Source organism: Balaenoptera ricei, chromosome 3 (assembly GCF_028023285.1).
Source record: "Balaenoptera ricei isolate mBalRic1 chromosome 3, mBalRic1.hap2, whole genome shotgun sequence".
NCBI classification, from domain to species: domain Eukaryota; kingdom Metazoa; phylum Chordata; class Mammalia; order Artiodactyla; family Balaenopteridae; genus Balaenoptera; species Balaenoptera ricei.
In genome coordinates, this window is record NC_082641.1 from 76856958 (window position 1) to 76881787 (window position 24830).

The window sequence follows — 24830 nt, forward strand, 5'->3', positions numbered from 1 at the left end:
AATAATGAGAGCTAGAGGTCAGTACCTGCTCGTATGGCAAAAAACACACTTGTTTTCTCATGAAACTCCATTACGCATGACTCTATACACAAACTTTAAATAGAGGAACCAATGAATTTTTTAAAGTAGGAAATTACCCTTCTCCCACTCAGACACATCTGATAGCCAAGACTTACATTTACCACTGCGAGAGCCAGTCGAGAGACGGAAACTGGTAAATAGAAACTTGAAGGATCCTTTCATGTTTTCATTTCTTATATTAAAAACTTTGTATTTCCAGAATATAAGCTTTCCACTCTAAGATTCTTCCCTCTATGATGCAAGTCTCTAAAAGTCTATTGTGAATTATTATATTTGAAATCTTCTTTTTGTTCAGATATGATTTTTATACTATCAATTGTGTTATGAGTGAAAAAAAGCAAAATCTTATATATCACTCAAATAAAGGGTTGGATTTATGAAAATCTGCTCACAATCCTTTCATACGGAAAACACACCGTTTGTCTGCATCCTGTACAGAAGAATACAGTTAAATTCACACAGTCATTTAAGCGCTCGCTTTTAATCAACTTTGGTAACGAGACCTGAAAATATGTTAGAACCAGGGTGTCAATCTCAGACAACCAAACACTGGATAACAACAGATGCCACTCCAGAGATCTGGGGTTTTTTCTACCCTGGCATGTTCTACTTGACATCTATGTTTTGGTGAACTGGTTAACCAGGTGTGCTAACATCTAAGTGTGCCACTCCTAACATCCTCTCTATTAAAAGATGACCAAAAAGGGAGATTAGTGGTATAGAATATCAACAAACTGGCTAAAAAAATATAGGTTGACTTCAAGCAGGGGCACTGAAGTACTAGGCTTCACCAAGGGTTTCCACTTACTAACATTTCTCGGGGAACGCCTGCTACCAGAATGGACCTTTAAGGTGGCTTTAATAATAAAGCAGCAACAAGCAAGGGAAAATGGCCATAAATGGATGGCAGATCAGTGTTTATCAGCAGAGAAATGATGATTCAGAGCTGGCATGTTGAGTTTAAATACAAGCTCTCTACAGCTCTACAACTGACCTTAACAATAAATCATATCATTTATTGCCAGAAGTGTATGCTCATGTTATTCAACATTAAAAACAAGCACATATGTGTTTTTGCAGAAAGGAAATTTTGTTACTTTATGTTTGATGATGTTGCTAATGACTAAGTGATGTCCAGAAGAAAAATCTCACATAAAAACTCTATGAATTTAAAAATGTTTCAAATAGCAGTAGAAGGGAGAAAGTGTGTGTGTGTGTGTATGTTTCTGTTTTCCTTCCAGCATTGAATATGTCAGGAAAAAAATCATTTGGGAAGTTAACTAATCACTGTGAATTTTTTTGACATTTCCAATGCTTGCTTCCAGCACTCAAATTCTTATACTGGGATACAAGTGTACATCTCTACTGGAATCAAAGGTCAAGGGCGTAAATTAAGATACACTGTTTTTCTCCTTTCTTTAAAAAATTTCAGTGCTTTACTGTAACAGAAGTCAGATAGATTCCATGAAGGTCAAAATCTGGTGTTATAGGCTGAACAATGTGGAAATAATGAATGATATTCTCACTCTCCCCTCAGTCACTCCCCGCCCCCCAATCGCACCCTAAGACTTCTTACATTTTCGATCTAGAAGTGCCCAAAGATGATGATAAACCAGCATCCCTAGCCTCCTTGCCATAGAAAGCTGTTCTTCCGACCTCAGCCACTGCTGCGGTGGTGCAAGGCCATTCTGATCCCTCCTTCCAGTTGTCCCCTCTCCCCAGGGGACAACCAATCCAAGCGGTCCCAGAAACTAGCTGTTATCTACTGTGGTCATCAACCCCAAGCCAACCAGCAATCAAAATACGAGCCTCTCTGAACAGACTTTCCTGACCAAGGAGCCGCGGGCCATTCCAAGTCTAAGCCAGGGCAGTGAGCACCGGGTTTATTTAAATGCCCTCTGGAGCCCTCCGCGCACGTGTTCTTTTGCTGAGCAATTCTTGGAAAATTACAGATGACAATATCCATGTTTGACACATGCAGGCTGCTATTTTTTTCACTGCTCTCTTCCCCCCAAGTGTAGCCTGATTTGTAATACTCAAGATAGGACAAATTTTTGCCCTTCAAAAACAGTTGTCACTGCCGTTATCTTCGTGAGAGCTATCAAGTTCCAGACAAGCTGAATTATTTTTTTTTTTGTTCCTGGCAGAAAAATATTTGACCCAGCTCTGGACAAAAGCGAAGACGATTTATAGCCCTCTCTCCCTCTTTGCAACATGCAGTGGCATTGTTAGGATGATAAACAGCACTGTCCAATTTTCTGGACTCAAACACTTCAACTCCTTTTTAACTGTCTGTGAAAACAGTGTCATGTCTACATTTCCCCATCCCCAGGTACCCAAGTGCTGGGAAAGATAATTACCTTGTCATCTTTGTCATCTTCTTCTTCCTCGTCCTCTAGCATGTCCTCCACTACCTGCAGACAGAAACAGAAGTCGTTTTCATGCTCTTAAAGGAGAGAATTTTGTTCTGTCATTTTGAACCTTTTAGAAGTGAAAACTTTATTAACATTTGAAACAGACGCACTGAGAGGGAATATCTGATCTAGAGATAGAGATTAGGAAAATGCTATGCCTTTAACTGATGAACATCAGGGAACTGAATGACAGTCAGGGGAACCCTATTTGTGTGAAATGTTCTGTGACAATTTAAAGAATTGGAAATATGCATAAGGTAAACTAACACTAATTTGAAGGATGCTTTAAATCAGGAGATTTCTTTTTTTACCTACTCCATTGTCTATATTAATTAGGCACTTTAAATTTGGAGCTAGATAACTAAGCAGAAAACAGCTCTGCTATTTCTAATTTACTTGTCACCAAACCTTAAGATAAAAATCTATGCCTGTTCATTGATTCATGCTGGTGAGCTATGGCATAAAGCTAACAATATCTTTCATGGCTCCAATTTTAATTCTGACATGTAAGTGTCAACTCTTGACCATCTCTGAATTACTTGTTCATTTTGTGGATTACCTGAAACTCTAATTTTAATTCTCTGTGATTTTACACATGGATTACGCTATGAGAATGAACATTACTACCGAAAGAAAATAAGAGATGTGTTCAATAATCAAATGTGTATATTATGTATATATAACCCATGTAGATAGATACGCACGCATGCATTTTTTAATGGCTCCTGGTTTACCTACTTCAGCAGAATGGTATAGTCATTTTGGATTTGCCAAACAATTTCCCCTTGCCTGGATCAATATATAACTACAGGCATTACAAATGAGACTTCACCCCATTTCAGGTGTTTTATCATGCTTTTATACACACACATTCCATGGAATCCAAAAATTTTAAAACTCTGGGGGGAGCTCTTATTCAGGTAAGTGCTAACTTATAACTGTATTTATGCCATTTGATATAATTTCTTGTGGTGCTTCTATTTTTTTATCCAGTATCTTTATCTCTGAATAAACTCGACAGAATCATGGTTATCAAATATTTTAAAACCTTTCTCCCAGAGCTCCTAACTTTAGAAGACAGAGATAGCTAGCTCTTCTTTCATGTGGCTTTAGGATAGAGACAGGAATATGCTATGAATGAAAACTTCAGTAACTAAGACTTACTAAACAAAGAGTTACATAAACTGAGATAATACGTCAGGACCCTCAGTTATCCTAATAATTTTTCTCAAAGTTTCTAAAAGCATTAACGGATTTAAAAGAAGAGCCCAAACACAAACTTCTAGTTCTCACGAACTGATATATAACTAAAAGCATCTGACACTGGGAAATTGTTCTTAATTTAATGTCATACTTTAAATCTTCTATTAAGTGGTAGAATCTGGTGGTCTTTCATTTGGACACTCAGCATTTCAAAAGACTCAGAGTAGCACAATGTTCTGTTTCCAGTATCGGGTTAGAGTTTACACTGATTTTGGGGGCATATAAAGTAGTTCAGCCTCAGCAAGAAAGAAGGACTCTTGACATTCTAGCTATACTCAGCCACTCCATAAGCATTTATTACAAATGCCCTTGTCCAAGGCACACAGTACTAGGGACTGTGGGAATAGAAAGATGAATAACACACATATACTTCATCTATAGTCATGTCAGCCCACAAGAGGCTGATAATCCAATAGAATTTAAATGGGGGCCATCAGATAGCCTTTCATGTTGACTTTTAACTTCCTGAAAATTTGAAGCATGCATATCATAAATATATAGACAACAATAGTGACAGTGTATAATTGAGGTGCTGTATGCCAGGCTATTCCAAACTGGGACCTTTGTGATGGAGGTTGAAACAGGAGAGGCAGTCACAATATTTCAGTACATTGTGTTGCATCAAAAGAATTCACCTAACACAGCAAGTAGCTAAACTAGGACTCAAACCCAGATTGTGGGATAGCAGAGCCAGCTCTGAAACCCTGCCCAGTTCTAAAACCCAAAAATAAAAAATAAAAAAGGGAAAAAAGGAAAAGAAAAACAAAAAAACGATTGACTTCTCACATGATTCTTTTAATGATTATACTTTTGTATCTCTTATAAAATGGTGTTATAAATTTTAGATTTATATTAAGTAATATTTTAAGGTTGGTCATTATCTATTTTTAAAAAATAAAAATTATATATATTTCAGGTATACAATATGATTATTTGATATATATTAGATTAAGTAATTTTTTTCCTAAAATTACTCATGTAGAGTCATATATCAAATATGGAAAATGAAATGAATATTATACTTTTATTCTTATACATAAAAATCAAACAATATTTTAGGTGGTTATTGTTAAGAATGTATTATGTATCTCTCCTCTTCAGTACTTACCGTCGTACTACAGTGCAAGGAAGGCAGAATGGTGTCAGACTGTGCCTAGCAGTTCATAGTAAGTATTCAAGAAATATTTGTTGATAGACTGAACAGAAGAAAACCTCATCTATGTTTCATATCTTTGAACATGCATTTTGGTAGAGGGCCTATCATTTATCTCACAGAACTCAACTAGCTCACCTGCAAAGACTTATACCTAATCAATGATGCAGATTAATAAAAGCAAATATTCAAACTGTTTTCAAAGATTTGCCTGGCAATAGAAAGCATGGATATTTAACTGTTACTTTAAGATTTGGAGATCTCCACTATCTTTAAGTTGATTTTCAAAGATTCAAAATATTATTGAACCATAAAAAAACCAAGAAGTTAATTTATGCATTTCACAGATCAGTTGCAGATCTTATGTTCAAGAAGGACTCAAAAGGTGTACAGAATCAGGCTCTTCATTTGCAAAACCCGAACTGTTCCCACCCTGCACAAGTGGGTAATTGGCTACGCACAACTGCCCCACAAATGCGCAGCCAGAATCACCCAAACACAACTATTTGCTTTTACATTTGGCAGAAAAGTGTTGTGTTAGCGAGAGCCTTTGTGTTGTGTTGTAGCACCCGAGTGAGGGTTTCTCCCCTCCTCCAGTGACTTTTTAATGTTACAACATAAACATCTACAAGTGAGGATTTATAATGGTTTCCTAGTGATGCCTTTAAGCTGCTTCAGAATGTATCCCACTATTATGGTTTGCTCAGATGAAGCTTAAGGTGCCTTGGAAAATGGAGATGGTAATAGCACCTTCCCCACAGTGTTGATTAGGGGTCCAATGAGACAATGTATTTAAAGTATTCAGCACAGTTCCTGTACCGAAGTACTAAAAAATGTGAGCTACTAATAAAAGTAGAAATAACATCAATTTAATAATATTTAAACATTAATTTTTGGAAATTAAATGATATATATTTTTTTTCCTGGGCAAAATATTCAGGGTTCTGAATGACATACACAATTCTGGTTCATGTTTCATTGACACTAAGGAACATATAAAGGGGCACAGGTAGAGTCATGGATAAAGATTCCCAATTAAAATAATGGTTTTACAACTAATTTTCAGGCTTTAAGGGTGCAATGAAATGGATGGCTTTAAAGGCAACAGTGTCTCAGAAGCTGGGCTGTGCTCTAAGACATAAGCCCTGGCCAAATGCAATGAATACAGAAACTGCAAACTGAGCTTTTAAAAACAAACTGTATATATCACTGAAGTGCATTTAATGATTGCACAAAATTGCAACCTTTCCCAGAGAACTCAAGTAACACCTACTGTTTAGAAAGAAAGTGCTGGAGTTTAACACTTAACTAAGGAAACAAATAAAATAAAGGAGTCCCAGTCTCAAATTCCAGCTCTTTCCTCTTCAAATAAAACCAAATAAGTGCTACATAGTTTTGTTTTCAAGTATACAAAGTCCAGTTGCCCAAACATTTGTCAGCAATAATTTAATAACAACACATCTGTAGGATTTCCTTGAGGAAAAAAAAAAAACGAAGAGTGACAAAAATGCATGTGTTAGAAAAGATAAATTTTTACAAAGTTGGGTTTTTTCCTCTTTTCATAAGGGGGAATATCTCAGATTGGCCCTAGAATTCTTTTTCCAAATTATGCTTTCTGATACCTTGCTTGAAAGCAAGTAGTATTAATCAAACAAAGGAAGGGCACTAGGGAAATCAGAAAGATGTAATGCAAGCAGTTAAAAGTGACATGACCTTCTGTAATGTCGCCCGTCACAGACTTATATGCCACACACTGGAGGAAGGTCTTGAAAGAAACTGATTCTTGGTACTATTCCTTGAATGTAATACTAATAAAGATGACATTTAAAAAAACACACGTAGACAGCGCCTAATGCAGCGTTCCAGCTACATTACAGCCAAAGAATAAGCAGGTAACACTATTTTTAAAACCATAATATTTCTTCTTTCATAGTCCACATTTGCTGAACATTTGTCATTATCATATAAAATATAATACGTAGCTGTATATTTTAAAAATCCATTTTCAAAATGGAGCAAAACTGCATCTGAAGAATCTGTATGTTTTATACAGTTGTATAGGAGGTCTATTAATATGACTTTTAATTATAATTTGATACAACTAAATGCTTTATGATTTGCAAGGAAATAAAATTTTAGTTGGCTGAAAATGTTAAAAATGATGCTGGTAATCTGAACAAAAATATGACAATATGTTTAGAATTACTCCACTAGACAAAGATGTATAAGGGAGGGGACCAGCAGGATGCAGAAAAGGCAGACCAAAACAGTAAAAGGATGAGGAAAAGTAGATTCGGGTAAACTTCACTATTAAAATCATCATGGGACTGTGGATACTAAGTCCTGCTTTTTAATACTAATCTAGGGTGCACGTTTGAAAGCTAAAATGACAAAAGGGGGTTAAAAGTTCCATGAATAATTCTTAAAACACTTTGTATTATGATTTTCCCAGGGCTAAAGTCTTCCACTTATTTATATCTCTTTAAACAAAAAAGGAAAAATCTTGGTTATGTTACCTTTGTAAGGTAAGTATTGAGTACCACAAAGCCAAAAACCCTGGAAAGCCAAAGCTGACACAAACCAGTTTCTTTTATATGTTTACTTTTTCCCTCAGAAATAATCTTTGAATTAAATGGATGTTTTTCTATGTTCAGAATGAATAGTTGCACAATTCAAATTGCTTTACTCAAAACGGTCTATAAAAAAGCAACACATTTAAATTAAAGAAGAAATCACTGCTGTCCAGATGTGCAACTGTGATGTTAAAAAATTAAAGAAAGAAAACTGTCACAAAAGAAAGAAGTTTCATATTTAATTTTATATTCATAGAACATCCAAATGTGTACAGATGCTTATATTTGGATACATTACAAACTAAATGCTTATTTCCACTCTAGAGATATGGAGGAATTTGGGTAGAACAGTTTGCTTCAACATGGTCTGGAGTTCATTTATACCATTTTGTGTGTACATAAACCAAGCAGAACAGGCATTTGTGTGCCAATGGAAGTATTACACGTGCAAGTATCATATGAAATTATTGAAAGTCTATGAATTGAGAAGATGTATATAACCAACCACTCAGATTATTTCAGATCACTTAAAAGCACTGGAGGTTGGGCTGAAGACTTTTGTGGTCAATAAGATCATTATAGGTGCGCCTGAGCTGTCATTTTCACCACAGGACACCTGCACCTCTCAAGATTTTTGATAAGGAACTTTTGCGAAATGAATGGTGTAGTTAACCTGTACGTATAATTTACTCCACATCTGAAAGAATAATAAAACCCATAAACAGGTCTGGAATACACTGTTTAGTCTATCTCAAAAGCAACTGCATGTATGATGGCTGCTTAGTTTGATTCACGTTATTAAGAATTTGACCTTGGAGTATTTCAGCTACAGTAGTCATCAAGATAACTGAACCACTAGATGTAATAATAATTAGTGTGATAGGCTTGCCAGTGAAGCTGAATATATTGCAATACAAAAGAAGGCAGACTAAAAAGAAAAGCATTATTACTTACTGCTAAAAGACTTCCGGATTTTTACAGAGACACTCAAATACAATTATTTCTTCTTGCAGAATGCGTTTCCTTGGCTCATTCTGGGAAGTGCCACGTTATAATTTATTCTGATTCTTAATAGGAAATGTGGCTTTAATGTGGCTATCAGATGACTTTTGATGCATGCCACTGATTACATACGGCCTGAATTCTGCATCATCAACAATAGCATTCTTATTTGCAGTATAATATGCTTTGCTGTAAGGTGCAAGGACAGTAAATTTACTTTACTGGCCAAGAGTATGTAACCTTTTAGTCTTTGCCAGCTTAATATGCAGAAAAACCCTTCCATTAAGAAAGGCTAAATACAATATAAATTCTATAATCAGTATAAGCATCTTAAATGAATTTCTTTTCATATTTCCTTCTCAGTATCCTTAAATGTTCATTTTTATACTTACACAAAGCACTGAGAACAGAATTCTAGTGTTTATTTGAACTATGTCTCCATCTAAAGGCTTCACAATGTATTGTATTTTCGCTTGTAGGGAAAATTCTAATCTTGGCGTCTTTACAATATTGCATGTTAATTTGATTGAGCAGGGAAAAAACAGGTCAACTATTAACCTGCAATGTGCTTTTTAAATACTAATGCTTTCTTGAAGCAATGTTATTTTTCAGGTTAAAAATTATACAAAAGGCCAAAAAATTGAATTGTTTAATGTGCTTTGCAAATGAAATTAAAAGATAACTAGACTTACCACTAATCTATTTTATAAAATTTACTATTTTCAAAGCAAAACATTTTTGTTCATTAATAATAAACAGATTTCAAATAAAAAAGAAAATTATATGCTTTAGCCTCTCTCTATAAAACCAAGTTTCCATTCCAGAAGCACAAATTTGTAACAAAAAAGGGCACAATTTTAAATGTCTCAGGTTTTAAAAACAACCTTAGGATTTTTTTTAAAGTGTCTAATACACATTATCTATTTAAAACATTTTCTGCAAAGCAGGGGGAGGGAGCTGCTATGATCTCCAGTCTTTTCCAGTCTTCTCAGAAATGTTCTTCACTCTAACCCCATCAGATATGTTTGGGAGCATTAGAGTTGCAATAGGCGAGAAGTTCTTTTCAGGTAAATGTATAGTTTAGCAGATATAATAAAGGTAAATGCTACACTTCGGGAAGATTAGGTACCTTTAAACAATAGAATTTGAAAACAAAAAACCATTAATCTTGGAGATTAACATGAGCAAACTTTTGAGCCATATTGCTCTGTTAGGTTTGATTTACTTTTTACAAAAATTCACTGCTACTGCCTATTTTAAGCAATGTAATTGGGAGTAGTAGAGGGGGTGAGAAGAATAGGTGGACATTTGAAGAGAAAAATATTCTGATGCTAATTTGATTTTTCTTCTTCTTTTTTTTCCCTTGTGCCTAGAATATTTTGAGGCCTGAGAACATTATGTCAGAAAGTCTAACTTTAAAAATGGAGCAGATTTTGAATGTCAAAAAATCATAGAAAACTTCAGTTTTTTCCTTGTATTTCTTTTCTATAAATAATAATGATAAAATATTTTTACCTTTTTTGTAAAGAATAATCACCTCCCAAAAGACAGCCTATGTAGGTCTCTACATTGGAACTGGAAAGAATGTGTATGGTGAATGGTGAATTGTAGCACAAAAGCCTGCATGAAAAGGATGTTCAGGAAACCTCACACAAAACCTCTGTATCCATTTTATCATGAGCTTCCCAGAGCTCTATAATCTAGGAAAAGCTTGCCTGGTCCACTTATCATTTCAGCTTTATGTAGTGTACTGTGTGATTGCTAAATTAGTGCATAATGTATTTATAATATTTATAGTACCAACATTTAGTTAAATAACGTTTATGTAAGATTTATGTTGAGTTTTTAAAAATTTCTCATTTAATGGCAAATTATGAGGAACATGTTTCATAAAGATAATTCTCCATTTAAATTCATCAGTCCATTAAATATTAAAATTATGTTTCTGATGCAATCGAGAACAAATTTGTCCAGCTTCAGTGATTATTTGCACTCATAAAAATTAGGCTTGATTAATAAAATTTAAATGCTTGATTAAGTTGACATTTTCATGTTCTATTCTGATTTATTAAAATTAGTCCCTGTGCCCAGGCCTGGTATGCTAGTAGGTTTACCTTTCTCCTTCTCTTAGTCAACATCTAGAGTGAAGCTGTTAGGAAAGAGTATTTTGCTATGGACTCAGTGATGGTTTCAGGGAAGGAAATGCCCTGTTCTCTGCTCATGGTGTTGCTGGCCTTTGTCTTTATGCCCTGTGCATGGTGGAGATTTGTATTACTATAATCAAGAAAAATGTTTCTTCCAAATATCTATGGATATGATCTGTAAAATGGCATATATTTTTGGTATTTCTATAAATTTCTGTTTTCAAGAAGCTTTAATCTGTAGAGGATTGTTCAAATTTCTTTGTCAGCTTTTTTTGTTGATAAAAATGTAGTTTTCACTTTGTGGGACTTCCATATATATAGTAGGGGTATTATAGACACAGGAAATCTTTCTGTGGCAATTTTACTATCTTTGTCCACAAGTTCAAAACCAAGAAGGACTAACGGCCATGGAAAACCATTCTCTTCAATAGTTCTTACAAGTGAACTGTTTAAGAGATGTGGTTACTTCTACTATGTTTAAACACCCATTTTACCCCCACTGGTTTGCCCTGTTTTATACATAATCAGGTGCCTAATTATCATTTATTGAGCACTCACTATATGCTTAACACAGTGTGCTGTCTCTTTAATCCTCATAAGACCTCAACAAAAGTAGGTATTATCCCCATTTTACTGGTGAGGAAACTGAGGCTTAGGGAAATGAATAAATTCATACAGCTAACAAGTGGAAGGTCTGAAATGTAATGCCAGGTCTTTGTAATTTCAAAGTTTGGACTCTTAACCTCTACCAACTGTAAAGTGGTAGTGGCAACACTCATTTTTAAGATGTTTCTGCTGTTGCCCATGGTAGTGTAACATATCTGGAAACTTTGTTTAGGTGAACTGTCTCTCATTTAAGCATGTTACCAGAATATTGTTATTGTTTAAAAAATAAGTGATATGGTATCATGACTATTGTCTTTTTTCTTGAATGATGAAGTAAATTCAATAACACATGACAGAAAATGCCCTTGAAGGCATATTTTAGTTTGGTTACCTGCACATACTACTCCAGTTCTATGTACAGAAAGGCTTTAAAATTACATGCTCTTAATAAATTTATCTCATGGAACGCTAAAAACAAAGAATACAAAACTCTCAGGTTTATTGGACTCCCAACAATGGTTCTGATTTATAAACTTTTTCCACAAGCAGATAAAGACATATCACTTTGTTTCTATTTTTAGTTTGTTAATTGAAGTCTTGCCATTTCTTGTCCCCTTTCTGGACTAGGGACAGTAAGTCTCCACAAATATTGTGTGAAACCTTCAGCTAACACCACCCCACCACACGGGGCATGATGCAAACTAGTCCTGGGATCATGAGTCGGCCAGAAGGTGCTTCTGTTGGTCCTACATGCTATCTCCCTCACCATAATGTGTAAGGAGTTTTGCCTATCTACCAAGAGGAGGGTGTAAAATCATTTAGAAAGAACCAACAGAACATCACTAGAAATAGGTGGGAAAACACAGCCACCCTGAGAATTGAGACCCAAACCGTGGATATCCTTTCTTCTCCTCTCCTAAGTCCCACTCTTCAACGACAGAAATGACAAAATTGTGGAGGCAGACCTTTTGGAAAGAGAACAGAAATAATAAAACCATTTGGTTGACAAATGGGTAGATGCTTGGGTTGGACACTTTGGAAAACCATTGAGATGGTGAATTCTTTGGATCCATGGGAGACTTTGAGGAGAGTTTAGGAAGTTGGTTTTCCAATGAGTTCCTGGGGATCCAGGAGTCAACTGGGGTTCAAATAAGAGAAATTCAGAAATTCAGAGAAATTTATGGGGGCAAGATCTTCAGGTTTCCTTCAAGGCTGCCAAGACAATTCATTTGGTGGAAAAAGAGCTGGGTTTCAGGGCAGAAATCTCTATAGGAATGAAGAGTATCTCTTTACCTTGTTACATTCTCATATGTATCTCTGGGGAATCTGAGCAAGGTGGGAGCGATTCAGGAAGATGGTGAGGGCTGCAGTATGAGAGTAACTATAAGCGTCCTCTGCGGCAACTACCACTAACTTTAAATTCTAAATATCTCTCTTGAGTCCTAATAGATCCAAAGCAAAAGAAGTCTGCCTTCTAGACAGGAGGATCTTTAGTATATTGACTTTTAAAAATAGAACTGTTTTCCTTTATATCTTTCTCTATGTGAACTGACATGTCACGTACAGGTAACACTCATCTTCCAATCTGAAGTTGAGCTGCAGTTTGAGAATAGAGTAAAAAGATAGACAATGCACTGAAGTATTAAAGGCAAACATGGAGTTACTGAGTGAAGGGACAGACGGAAGGTTGGAATAAGAGCTGTGGCCACAGATAGGTAGACCCTCTTTCTTTATATATGCAGCACACGCACACGTATCTGGGATGATCTAAATGTTTTTTGGCTGCACGCTCTGCATTTCATATATAGACCTCGATCACTGCACCTATTGTACCCACGTATTCCACTTAGTTGTTTGTTTCCCTCACTAGACCACAAACTGTCATGGGCAAGGACCAGGTCCTTTTTTCTCTCCTTCTTTTCCATCTCTCCCTCTTTCTTTTATTTTTATTGAAGTATAATAGATTTACTGGGACCGGGTCTTAATCATCTTTGGACAACAGCTAGCACAGTGCCTGCAAATGTTCAATACATTTTTGTTGAATGAAAATTAGACAATTTTTGATGTGGAAAAAAAAGCAGATTAACACACTTAGTATTCATTCATTAAACATTTCTTTGAGCAACTACTGTGCTGCTATATCTGAGACATCTTGTTCTGTGCTGGGATTAGATACACAGATGGAAGATACAGTTAGAACAGTCTGGGGCAGGTGAAGAAGACCCCCGGTGAGCTTTTTATTATAACACAGCTAGGGGGATATGGGAACTGAGAGGGGAGGGTTCACTTAAGCTCTTGGAGTATATGATGGTAGAGATGGGTTGGTAGGGGTAGGGGTGGGTGAGAATGGGCAGGAAGTCAGAGATGGCTCGCCAGGGGAAATGATGAAGATAATTGGTGGTTACCCAGGCATATATATATATAAAATATTAAAACGTTAATGGGTGGCAAGTCAGTATTAACTACCAAAAATATTCAAAATGCATATACTCTGACCCAGAAATTCTCCTTCAAGGACTTTGTCAAAAGACATTACCGGCGACCTGCTCAGAGATTTGTTTAGGAGGTTTCTTTGCAGCATTCTTTGAGATGGCATAAACACTGGAAACAAACATTTCTAAAATGAGTGTTTAATTGAGAAAAAATAAAGTATTCATATGGTGAAAATTATTCAGTCATTAAAAATCATGTTGTTTTCCAGTAATTTGAGGGAAACTCAAAGTAGGTATGCTAACAGTGCCTTTAATGTGATCCAATTTTCGTAAAAAATAAAATATATATGACAAGCAAGAACTACACCTTACATTCGCAAACATATATTTTTTTAAGAAACGAGTAGAAGCTATAGAGAGAGTGTATTGACTATTTGGGAAACTACAAACACACTCGGCTCCAGATGCTGCTGCTGCCGCCATAGCTGTCCCAGTCACCCTGGGTCCTCCTCTCTCAAGACCATGTCAAGACCCCATCCCTCAAAGCTCCCCTTCCCCCATGGCAGAAGACCACTACTTGACCTCCTCCTCCATTGCGGGGCCTTGACCTGCGCACGCCTAGGCTCCCATCTGCTCATCAACACCCACAGGGTCTCCTCCAAGTTCACGGTGCAGCTGGAGGAGGAGCCCTGGGGCTCATCCCAGAGCAAGGTGCCCCAGGAGAGCCAGGCCCTCGCAAGGGAGTGTGCCCACCTCTTTGTGGGCGGGCCTTCTGAGCTCAACCCCTTCGATGTTTGGCTCCTGCAGCAAGGACTTCAAGCGCTCCAGCCACCTGTCCTGGCACAGTGCCACACATCGTGCCGGATGGCCCGCTGCACAGCTGTTCTGGTGCCCATGCGGCTTCCAGGCGCAGCACGAGCACCTCCACTAAGTTCAAGACCGGGCCTGCACTGCCCTTCCCTGGGCCACCACGTCTGTCCCACACAGTACCACCCACACAAACTCACTGCCAGTGCAGAGGTTACTGCCTTATCCTAGACCTCAGTTTCCCCAACTATACAAAGAGAGAAGCATCATTCCTTCCTTCCTTTGCTTTCTGTTGTGTTATGTGGACCAAGTCTTTGCCCACCCTGGGCCTGTGGAATGGGTGCATTGGAGGAGAGGCAGAGAACACAGGCCTGGGAACCAGTTGGAAGTGGGTTCCGGTCCCACCATGCTGTGTGAGCCTTTGTAAGTGGCATAAGCTCTCTGAGCTTTGTTTTCCTGCTCTCCCAAGTGGTGAATGATTGCTTTCTGGGTGAAAGAGATGACAAAAGAGAATGGGGCACTGTCTGCTTCATTTCTGTGCCTCCTCCCTTCTGCCCACTATCTCCACCTTTTGCTCATTAAACATTCCATTCTCAAAACCAAAAAACACACAAACAAACAATCCTGCTGGAATACAGGGGAGATAAAGCTGAAGCTATATGGTTTGGGCGGGGCATACACATGAGGAATCTTCTATGCCATGCTCAAAGATATTATGGAAAGACAAAAGTAGCAGAGGGAAAAAAATCAGCATTTTGTTTCAGAACTATCACCTTCCTACAAGTCTTGAGGTAAGAATACAAGCTGTGATTTTGGGGAAAGTTGCCAGAAAAATACAAGACATCCAGTTAAATTGGAATTTAGATAAATACTGAATATTATTTTTATATAAATATCTCCTGTTGTTTATCTGAAATCCCAATTTAACTGGGCATCTGTATTTTTCCTTGCTAAATCTGGCAACCCTAAACTGGGAACAAATTCAGAGGGCTTCAGGGGTTGGAGCTCAAGGAAAATTTGCAACGCAGAAGGCCTTGGTCACCTGAGAGAGAGGGAATGTAGCATGGTGGTGGGAGTGGGGCATTTGAGAAGAGTGGAAAAAATGTGGAAATCCTGTTGGGGTATGTCCAGAGCCTGATGAGGTGATGGTCATCAGTGTACAGGGCACCAGTCTGCAGACTGAGTGATAATCTGGCACATCTAAGTGGTTGAACAGATTTGAGAGGGTCACAAGGGATGAAATTTTCTACTGACATCTGATTGGCTGTTGGTTTCTACCTCTTTATGCTTGTGATTGTGTTGAAAAAATAAAGGTCTGGTTCTTTTCATGGTCCTCCTCACATTTTTGCAAGCTGGTGACCTTCTTAAAAATTTGAGAAAATTTGTTGAAATAAGCAGGAAAAAGAAAAGAGTGATCATCAATTTTTAGACGTGTTTACAGGCTGTATGACTCAGTGCTGCTTCTGTTAAGAGCAAGTACGTGGTCTTTTCTGGTACTGAGATGCAAACTCAGGAGGCTCTGATCTATGCTACTTTCTGTGAATGATAAAGCCCTTATTGAAGTGCCAAGAGTCTGACCACGCACCAAAAGTGCTTTTCGTGTGGAGTCCGCCCCTCTCAGCTCAGCTTTGGCCAGTCTTTTCAGATCCTGTTAGGAATATTTCACTTATTCAATAGTCTACTTATTCAAATATTCCACCAGGAGGACTTCTTTGGAACTGAGAGTACTGGCTGAGAAAATAATAAATGAGTTTGATTTACAGGAAATCAGGTCAAACAAACAGATGTTTCTTTGGCAGATGATCCTAAATTGTCCAATCAACAGCATTTATGGTGGCAAAGGAAATTCTCTCCTTACAAGCTTTATTTCTAGCCATCAATGTTCTGGGCCTAAGTGGAATAGTCCCAACAACAACAAATATAGTCAGTGCTATTCTAAAGGGGAAAAGAAGCATGGAGGGCTTTGCCATGTGAGGGAACTAACAAAACATTTCAGTATTTCCTAAAATATTTTAGCAGACAGATTTGGGCTCAATTTGTATCACAGTGAGATCATGAGTCAGAGAATGATTTCATTGATCTAGCCTACTCTTCAGTCTTTTAATGACTCCATTGATTAGGCAACTAAGATTGTTAAGTGGGAGGCATATCATGACAGTAAAAATGAATGCTCTTTTAAAATGTAATTAAAAAGCACTGCTTGAAGAATTTTTGAATGTCAAAGATATTCAAAGATTTTCTTCACTAATGTGAAGGATTTTTAGCTTTAATTTCCTCTTCCATGCTCACCTGGGTGGATGGAAGGTAGTCCTCCCAGTCATGAATGTTTTTTGAAATGAACGGGGTCACCTGGGATCAAACAGGTGATCAGTACCCATTCTTGAGAGGTCACCAGGTACCTCACAGGAAGGAATCTGGGGATACCTGGGATTCCAGGTAAGGCTCCAAACACTTAGAAAGTGGACCCCTTGGTAAAGGCATGCCCAAACGTGTACCACAGAAATACCCTGAGGCTTCAGAACAGGGCAGAGCTGGCTTTGCGCCCCACTTACTCTGTGGAGTTTGTTATTCATCATTCTCTTTGATTCTGAATTTCCTCTTTTGTAAAATGAGGATAAAACCATTTAGAATCATTTACTTGATATAATTATTATGAAGTAAAGCAGAAACTAACACACCATTGTAAAGCAATTATACTCCAATAAAGATGTTAAAAATAATGATAATAATTTTAAAAAAATTATTATGAAGAATTAAAGGAGACCATGTCTCTAAAAGGCTTAGCAGGATACCTGATACATTCAAGCTGCTCCATTTTCCTGAATGAGAGGTGAGGAGGACATGGGGGTGGAGTGGGGAAAATGAGGGTTTTCCAACAATCTGTTTGCTTAAAGATAGAGTTAGTACTACTGACCATTCTGAAGCTTAAAGGAGAAATGTGCTCAAAAGGTACCCAGGGAGACCTGGGATGGGCCAAAATATAGCCTCAAGAGGAAATGTAGTTGCGAGGTGTGATAAGGAGTGCAAATTTCAGAAAGACTGACAGATCCTAACACCCACTCTGCCACGTTCTAACTAACTGTGTGCCTTTGGAACTATTTAACCTCTCTACCCTGTTTCCCTGTATGTGAAGTAGGAATGATGATACCTGTCTCAGTGAGAGTATAATAGAGCTCTGGTTTCTTTGGCCAACCTGTTTCTTTCGTCCTCTGAGATTTGATTTCCCCTCTCTCAAGGAAGGGCTCTTGTAGCCATGCTTCTTCCACGTATGTTCCCTTCCTTGTCACAGAGAAGAGAATAGGCGGTCACCTGATTTAGGAGGCCCCAACACATGGGCTGGGCTGACACAATCATCTTCTCTCTCCTGGGGGAAAACTAAATGACATGATAAAAGAAAGTGCTTAACACAGTGCCCAGGGTGTAATGAGGATTCGAAAATTTTTAACTCCAAAGTAAAGATCACTTCCTGGCATCTACTCTTACAAAATCTCAGTTTATAGTAACTGTAATGTGGATAGTTGGTACAAGCCCAATGGGCAGTGCAGGGGTGATTTTCCCCTGGTTCTGGAGTGATGGCTTAAACCAAGAGAAGTATGACATTCATGCCACAGACATTTCTGAATGAAGTTTGTATTAAACAGTTTTCTCTGGAAAAGTCTAACAATTCTTATGCTATAAATTTTAATGTCATGGTCCAAGTAGAGATAGATTTAGATCTAGAATTGCTTATTTTTAACAAGTCTGACTGAGAAACAGCAGAGGTGAAATACCATTGCTAACCACACCTCTTTCTCATGTGCATCTCTAAGTCTACAGCATTAGACTCAGGAACGGCTGTTTCCTTATTCTGTCCTCAACGGGTTCAGCTCATGATATGCAGCAAAACTTACTTGGCAAGGATTACATCTCATTTTTTTCATTAAACTAGAACAGGCACCATGGTGGGGAAAAGGTAGGGGGTTTCAGTTCCTGTGATCTTTAAGTCTCCAAAAAGGAAATGGTCTCCTTAATAAACAATAAACAGACAAAGAAATCCTTTCCTATTTTAGTATTAATCTCAACTATCCACCAATATTTTGAAGACAGAATTTTTACCCAACTATGTACTTTTTATCTTTTACAGTATTTTTTTCCCTTTCTCTTACAACTTCTTATGTCATGGAAATATTATTTTCTTTTCTCTTTTGCTACACAAACCTGAAGTTTATTTTGATTTGTTTTTCTTTTATAATTTTCATCCTAATTGAATTTTCTCAGCTGAATAATGTACAGATGATTTTTTGTGTGTGACAGAATATCCACCGCCCTCCCCCGCCCCCTGCTTTTCCTGAAACAGAAAGTTTCCTGATTTGGAATCAGCCAATGGTGTGATTAATGCACTTCAGAGATTCCCTAAAGTTTTCACACATGCTGAAAAATTCTGCATTGTTTTGGGGATACCAATAAGGACTTAGGGCAAAGTACCATTCTTCCAGGGCTATCCACTATGCAGTAGATAAGTAGTCAGGCACAGCATAGCAACCCCTACAAACACTTTCGCTTAATTTACATATATGTGCTTGTGAATATGTGTGTGTGTGTGTGTGTGTGTGTGTGTGTGCAATCTGCAACCAGCAAAGTATAACCCAGGTTTCTTTTCAAAAGGAGCAACCAGTTCAAATGCACAGCTGGGTATGGCAGAAAACACATAATTAGACAAATTGGATTTAAGAGTTACGTAAGGTCTCAGCTGAGCCAGTGAATGAGAAGCTGAATGAAGCGTTGTGATTGCTGCTCTGGTGCCTGGAAAGAACAGAATATGTGGATATGTGTGTTTTGGGCAAATAAAAGGCAATCACGGGGAGTTATGGAGTGTAGTTGGCATTCCATGAAAGTTAGACTGTAGCATGTTTCACAGTGGCCTGTGTTGGGGAATAAAATATCGTCCATGGCTAAAAGGGGGATTCAGTCAGAGATATGCCCACAAGGAAGGATTTGTAAGTACTATATCAGAGTTATATTTTGGGGGGAAAAGGGCAGTAGAAAAATTTACATAATATGTTAACTTTTCAATAGGCTTATAAAAATTCTCAGAGAATCTTAAGTACAAGGGGATACATTATATATTATTACTTTCCCTCTAAAAGTGGACCTTTCCAGCCAAGGCAGGTATATTCTGAAGAAAATAACAAGCAAAGTCTATAGTTTCAGAATTTTTTACTAAGAATACTCAAACCAATGACTAAATATTGAAGATAAGCACCCTCATAGGATTAAGAAGCTGAAACTAAATTACCACTTTTTTGCAAACATTCTTATTTGCAGATTTGTCTCAAGGCAACCGAATGAAAAGTAGATTTTCATGGGATGAATTGGGAGATTGGGATTGACACATATACACTAATATGTATAAAATAGATAACTAATAAGAACCTGCTGTATAAAAAATAAATAAATAAAGTTAAATTTTAAAAAAAAAGTAGATTTTCTTCTCTCTCGACAACCTCCTGGAAATAAATGGTACAAAAAGGACTTGTGTCAGAGAGTCCTATCTTCTTAAAGAAAACATCCTGGATTAATTGACAAAAGTACCTATTAGTCCCCATGACACCAAGGCTTATGGCATTTGGGGCTTGTCTCTCAGCGTGCAAGTTAAATATATATCCATAAATCCTTGCCAATAATAACAACGTCTTGTCTGTTGATGCTGCCTAACGATTAAAATCTCTAATAGCGATCTCATGTTTGGTTTGATAAACTTTACAAAAAAATGTTTGAACACCTCTGATTTGCAAAACACGTGCTAGAGACGGTGGCAAGTACAAAGATGAACAGTTCCCTACCTCAAATTTATAATCTCATGAGAGAGACAGAAATATATCAAATAACATAGGGAAATAAACACGGTGTGTTGTTGGCAACCTTGCCTTGGTACTTGGTGGTTGTGCATCTGGATTTTTCTTTTATTTTGATGATAAAGAAAATTATTTTGAAGAAGTCTATTTTGCTTGTGTAACCATTTAAAGTATATTTTGCTTGAGTTATTTAAAAAGAAAATTCTTTTATGTCATAGGTATGTCTGTGCAATCATTATGATGCTATTATAACAAAGTATTATATAATACTGCTAAACTTATGATCAAATAACTCTGTTTCCTGCGTCATTATGGGCACAATAGTTGGCAAAAGTCCTGATTATCAATCAAACGGAGGCCCTTAACGGCAAAAAAAAAATAAAAAAATCAGTGTAATCTGATGTGGACAAATAGTTACCAAATAGATCCTTATGTTTGACAAACCCTTAAATTATTCTCAACAGCTGTCTACAGAATTATAAAATTGCAAATGTTCTATGTGGATAAGACATTCCCCTCCCATTTATTTACATATGGGAAAGTTTTTCAAGCTGTATGTTTGCTAGGGGTGTAGTGACTGAGATAGCCTAAGGGGAATGAAGACTGGTGGGAGAATAACAAATGTGATTATAATGCGGCTAACTTCTGCTTCTCAGTCTAAAACTCTTTGAGAGAGAAAAGGTTGTCTCACACATTCTAAAAACTTTCAAAAATGCCGGAGAGGGCAAGTGAGTGCAATATAACTTTCCTTAGGTTAAGTGAAAGGTCTTGATCCATGAGCCAGCATCCTAATACACCCCTGACACAGAGAAGGGTATTTGTTGTTGTTCAGTGAATGAACACTGAATTAAGGTACCTTATGCACTTTTCTAGGACAACAACCATCAAGTCTTCCTTCCCTCCAATGACAGACCACAGAGAACTGTCTTAGATAAAATACATTCGTTTGGTCTGACCATAGATAATTTTGTGATATTATGTCTTAACTCAGGATTCATTAAGACATAAAAACAAGTAAGGGGCATAAAAGAAATAATCATTTGGAATAACCGATTTATACCTAAAAATCATAACTCATTCTTTGGTGTGCTCTCAATTTTAGTTCCTACCAAAATGAGTAATGCTAGAAATAGGTGAATACTTTCTATTGTGTTAGGACCAAAGAGTTGTTAGTTTTGAACTGATAAAACTTTCCTCCAAACTTGAGTATTTACAGACAGAATTTCTGGTTTGCAAAACCGAATTCAATGTTGATCTTGCTGGAGAGATTAGGAATAAGAACAAAAACACATGCAAATAAGAAAGTAGAGACTTACTGTATCGCGTTGCCTGTTATCTTTCCCTGATATTATCAAGAAGTAGTTCCATGTCAATAGTAACAACAAAACCATTGGTATCATGTAGAGCTCAAAGTTCCAGACAACAAAGAGAAAGAGCTGGAGGAGGGAGAAGGAAGAAGAAAAAGATGAGTTAACTCTGAATTTCATTAAATGGCCTCTCTTATCCATACTGCACTTCAAAAAAGCACACAATTAAATGCTTCAGAACAGAAAGATTTGTCTTGAAAACAAAAACTTGAGAACTTGTTAGGCATTTTTCTAAATGCACAACCGACCCCTGGAAAGTCACTAAGATTTTTACTTGGTTTAATTTCTATGAAGGAAAAACTGATATCACTACATTGTCAATGAGGCAATTTTAATTTTTCTCCTCCAGTGAAATTATTGTTAGGTCGGACAAAATAAAGTTTTAAAAAAGAAAGGCAGCAAAATGAGCTTCACTACATTGTCAGAAATAACTGGTCTATCTGCCTTGATGATAAAGGATGAATCACCATTTAATATCAGAAACTTTTTTTAACTCTCACTTGGATAATACAATGTAACAAGCATAATAGGCAGATGAAAATACCAAGTCTACACCAGAGAGCTCCCAAGATTTCACATTATGAATAATAGCACTGCTACCAACAAGTATAAAAAATTCAGCCTTGCCATAGAAATCAAACAGCTATTAAAAAAATGGAGAAACTTTGTCAAAGGAAAATTTTAAATGTCTACCTTTATTATCTTTTAAAACTACCTACTTCTCTAGGTATGTAAATGAGTTTTAAAATTGTATGAGGAATGTAAGTTTAAGAACTCACCTAGGCTGGCAGAAGGAACCATTTTAAGAGCATCTGCATCATAAAATAACCAGCAATGGTTATAAAGTGTGACTCACCCCCATTCCCCACCAGACTCTTATAACCCTGCACAGATCATCTAAATTCTCTGGGTCTGTGGCCCCTGCTGCCAAATTAAGGTAATTTAAGTCAGATGGTAGTTAAGAGCCAGATTCCACCCTTGGTGCTAACTAGTCCTATAACCTCTGGCATGGTATATATCCTCCCTTTAGTTTCTTCTTCTGTAAAATGGGGATGATAAGAGTATCCACCTGAGAGGCTGTGACAATTAAATAGTTGAAATGTGTTAAGGATTTAACACACTGCTTGGTATGCAGTAAGTGCTCAAAAAAAGTATTGTGTAAATGATATCAATACCTTACAAAATTGAGAAAGTCAACTATTTATTAACTAAGGTCCTCAGGTAGTACATATTCTAATACTGAAAACTAGAAAGTCATCTGCCTGCTAAGCTTTAGCTGAACCAAAGTATAATTGGGAATTTGAGCCAGCTGGTTGGGGTCATGCAAACATCCCGCCTTTGACGGATCAGAAAGGTTAGGAGCAGTGCCCTAAGAACACTCACATCAGGCACAGCAGCATGGGCTGTTCGCAGCCTTCTTAACAAACCTCAGCCAAGCCCACAGCCTATTCAAATTGCAGAGAAAATGAACCTGTATGGAGTGGTAGAGGGACCCCTGGCCCACGGGCCAGAAGACTGGCTCTGGGCCTTAGAAAATCACTCTCCCTCAGTGTTTTCATTTCTCAACATAGGTCTGTAGATCTGGTCCCCTCTAACATCCTTTCTCTAATATTTAAAATGACTTCATGATGTTACTGTACCATCAGGGATTTTTTTAATGTGATATTAAATTTTGAAGACTGTATATTTTACTGAATCCTTTGATATTCATAACCCACATGGACACCAAAAAGCATAAATAATGGTTTCGTAACCCAAGAAATGAATTTTGTACACAATTACATGGTAACCATAGATTCAAGTTCCTGAATAAGAAAAATCTCAAATATGTTAATGCGTGGAACATGAGCCATATATTCTCTTTCACCAGAAAAGTATAAAGATTTCTAGAAAAGGAAAATATTTCTATTTAATTTTTGAAATATATACAATATATTTAAAGATGATACAAATTATAACTGATGGCTATGATTATTCTATTAAAGTATATTTTAAAAATATAATTTTTTATTCAGGAAGTGATTTAAGGCAAAGTTGATAGACATCAACATATATAAAAGAGAAAATAATTTTTTGCTAGAATCCATATTAATTCTTTACATATTTATTTGTAAAATTTAGACAATCACTAAAATATAAGCTCTTTAAAGGAAGGGATTTTTTTTCTTTTTGCTCACTGTTCTATCCCCAGAGCATAGAATGGGGCTTGGGGCATAGTAGGTGCTCAATAAATATATATTTGCTGAATTAATGAATAAATGGATACTGGGTTCCCAAGTCATTTAACATAAGTCTACTTAATTATTTGCATTAGTAAAAGTCCTATAGAGCCACTATTTAAAACCAAGTGACATCTGGAAAATGTATTCAGAATTACAACCTGTGATAGCACTAATGAATTTCTCCCTGAGGCACATAAGGTCGAAGAAGTACCTTAGTACTTCTAGAAAAATTGTCTTTCCATTCTGGCTATGCAGTCATGAACCGTCTTTCCTCTTAGACCTTCCTATATAGTTGCCTTTTCCAAGTACATTCACTTGACTCAGTGTATTCTGGTCTCATGGATGGGACTCAGATTATTCCATTGCTAAATATCACCAATTGTAATGATTTTTAACCTATTGAGCAAATATATTCCTCCTTGTAATGGCCACTCATTGGTGTTAGAGTCCTGGTGTTACCCAGAGTGAATTTCTTGTTCCTTTATGTATTAGTGTTAGTTGTAGGCCAGGTATTGCACCAAATAAACTTTTCATATGATAATTCTGCAAGTTACCAAACCACCTAGCATGTCTTTTTCTTCTCGAGGTTCAACATCACTAGTTGCTTAAAGTACCACTTACAAGGCATGGTTTCTGGACACTTCTCCATTGTGGACATCCTCTCACCACATCCAAATCAATATATCAATAGCTTTCTTAAAATATAGCACTCAGAAGTGACAGAACACTTCTTATGAATACATACGGTCTTAATATGCCCTAACAACATGAACACCAGGACACAGGATGGGAAAAGATATAGAAGAGAGAGACAAAGAAAGAAATTGCATTAGCTTTATGAATTCTCGTAGTGGAAAAATAGTCTCCTTCCCCATTATGTGCTCTTTAAGAATCTAATATTTGGATAACTAAGTAAAGAGCCCTTGCTCTTG

General features: G+C 36.9%; 1 protein-coding gene across 11 annotated transcripts in view; it reads right to left on the bottom strand.

The window, feature by feature from the left end:
* The window catches only part of MCTP1 (multiple C2 and transmembrane domain containing 1), a 557626-nt gene that overhangs the window by 73151 nt on the left and 459645 nt on the right, over positions 1 to 24830 (bottom strand). For all 11 annotated transcript variants that reach the window (XM_059916784.1, XM_059916782.1, XM_059916779.1 and 8 more), the window contains 2 exons: positions 21626 to 21745; positions 2442 to 2495 (listed from right to left, as the gene is read on the bottom strand). In XM_059916784.1, the coding sequence (XP_059772767.1) occupies positions 2442 to 2495; positions 21626 to 21745 (174 nt within the window). The remainder of the gene's footprint in view (positions 1 to 2441; positions 2496 to 21625; positions 21746 to 24830) is intronic.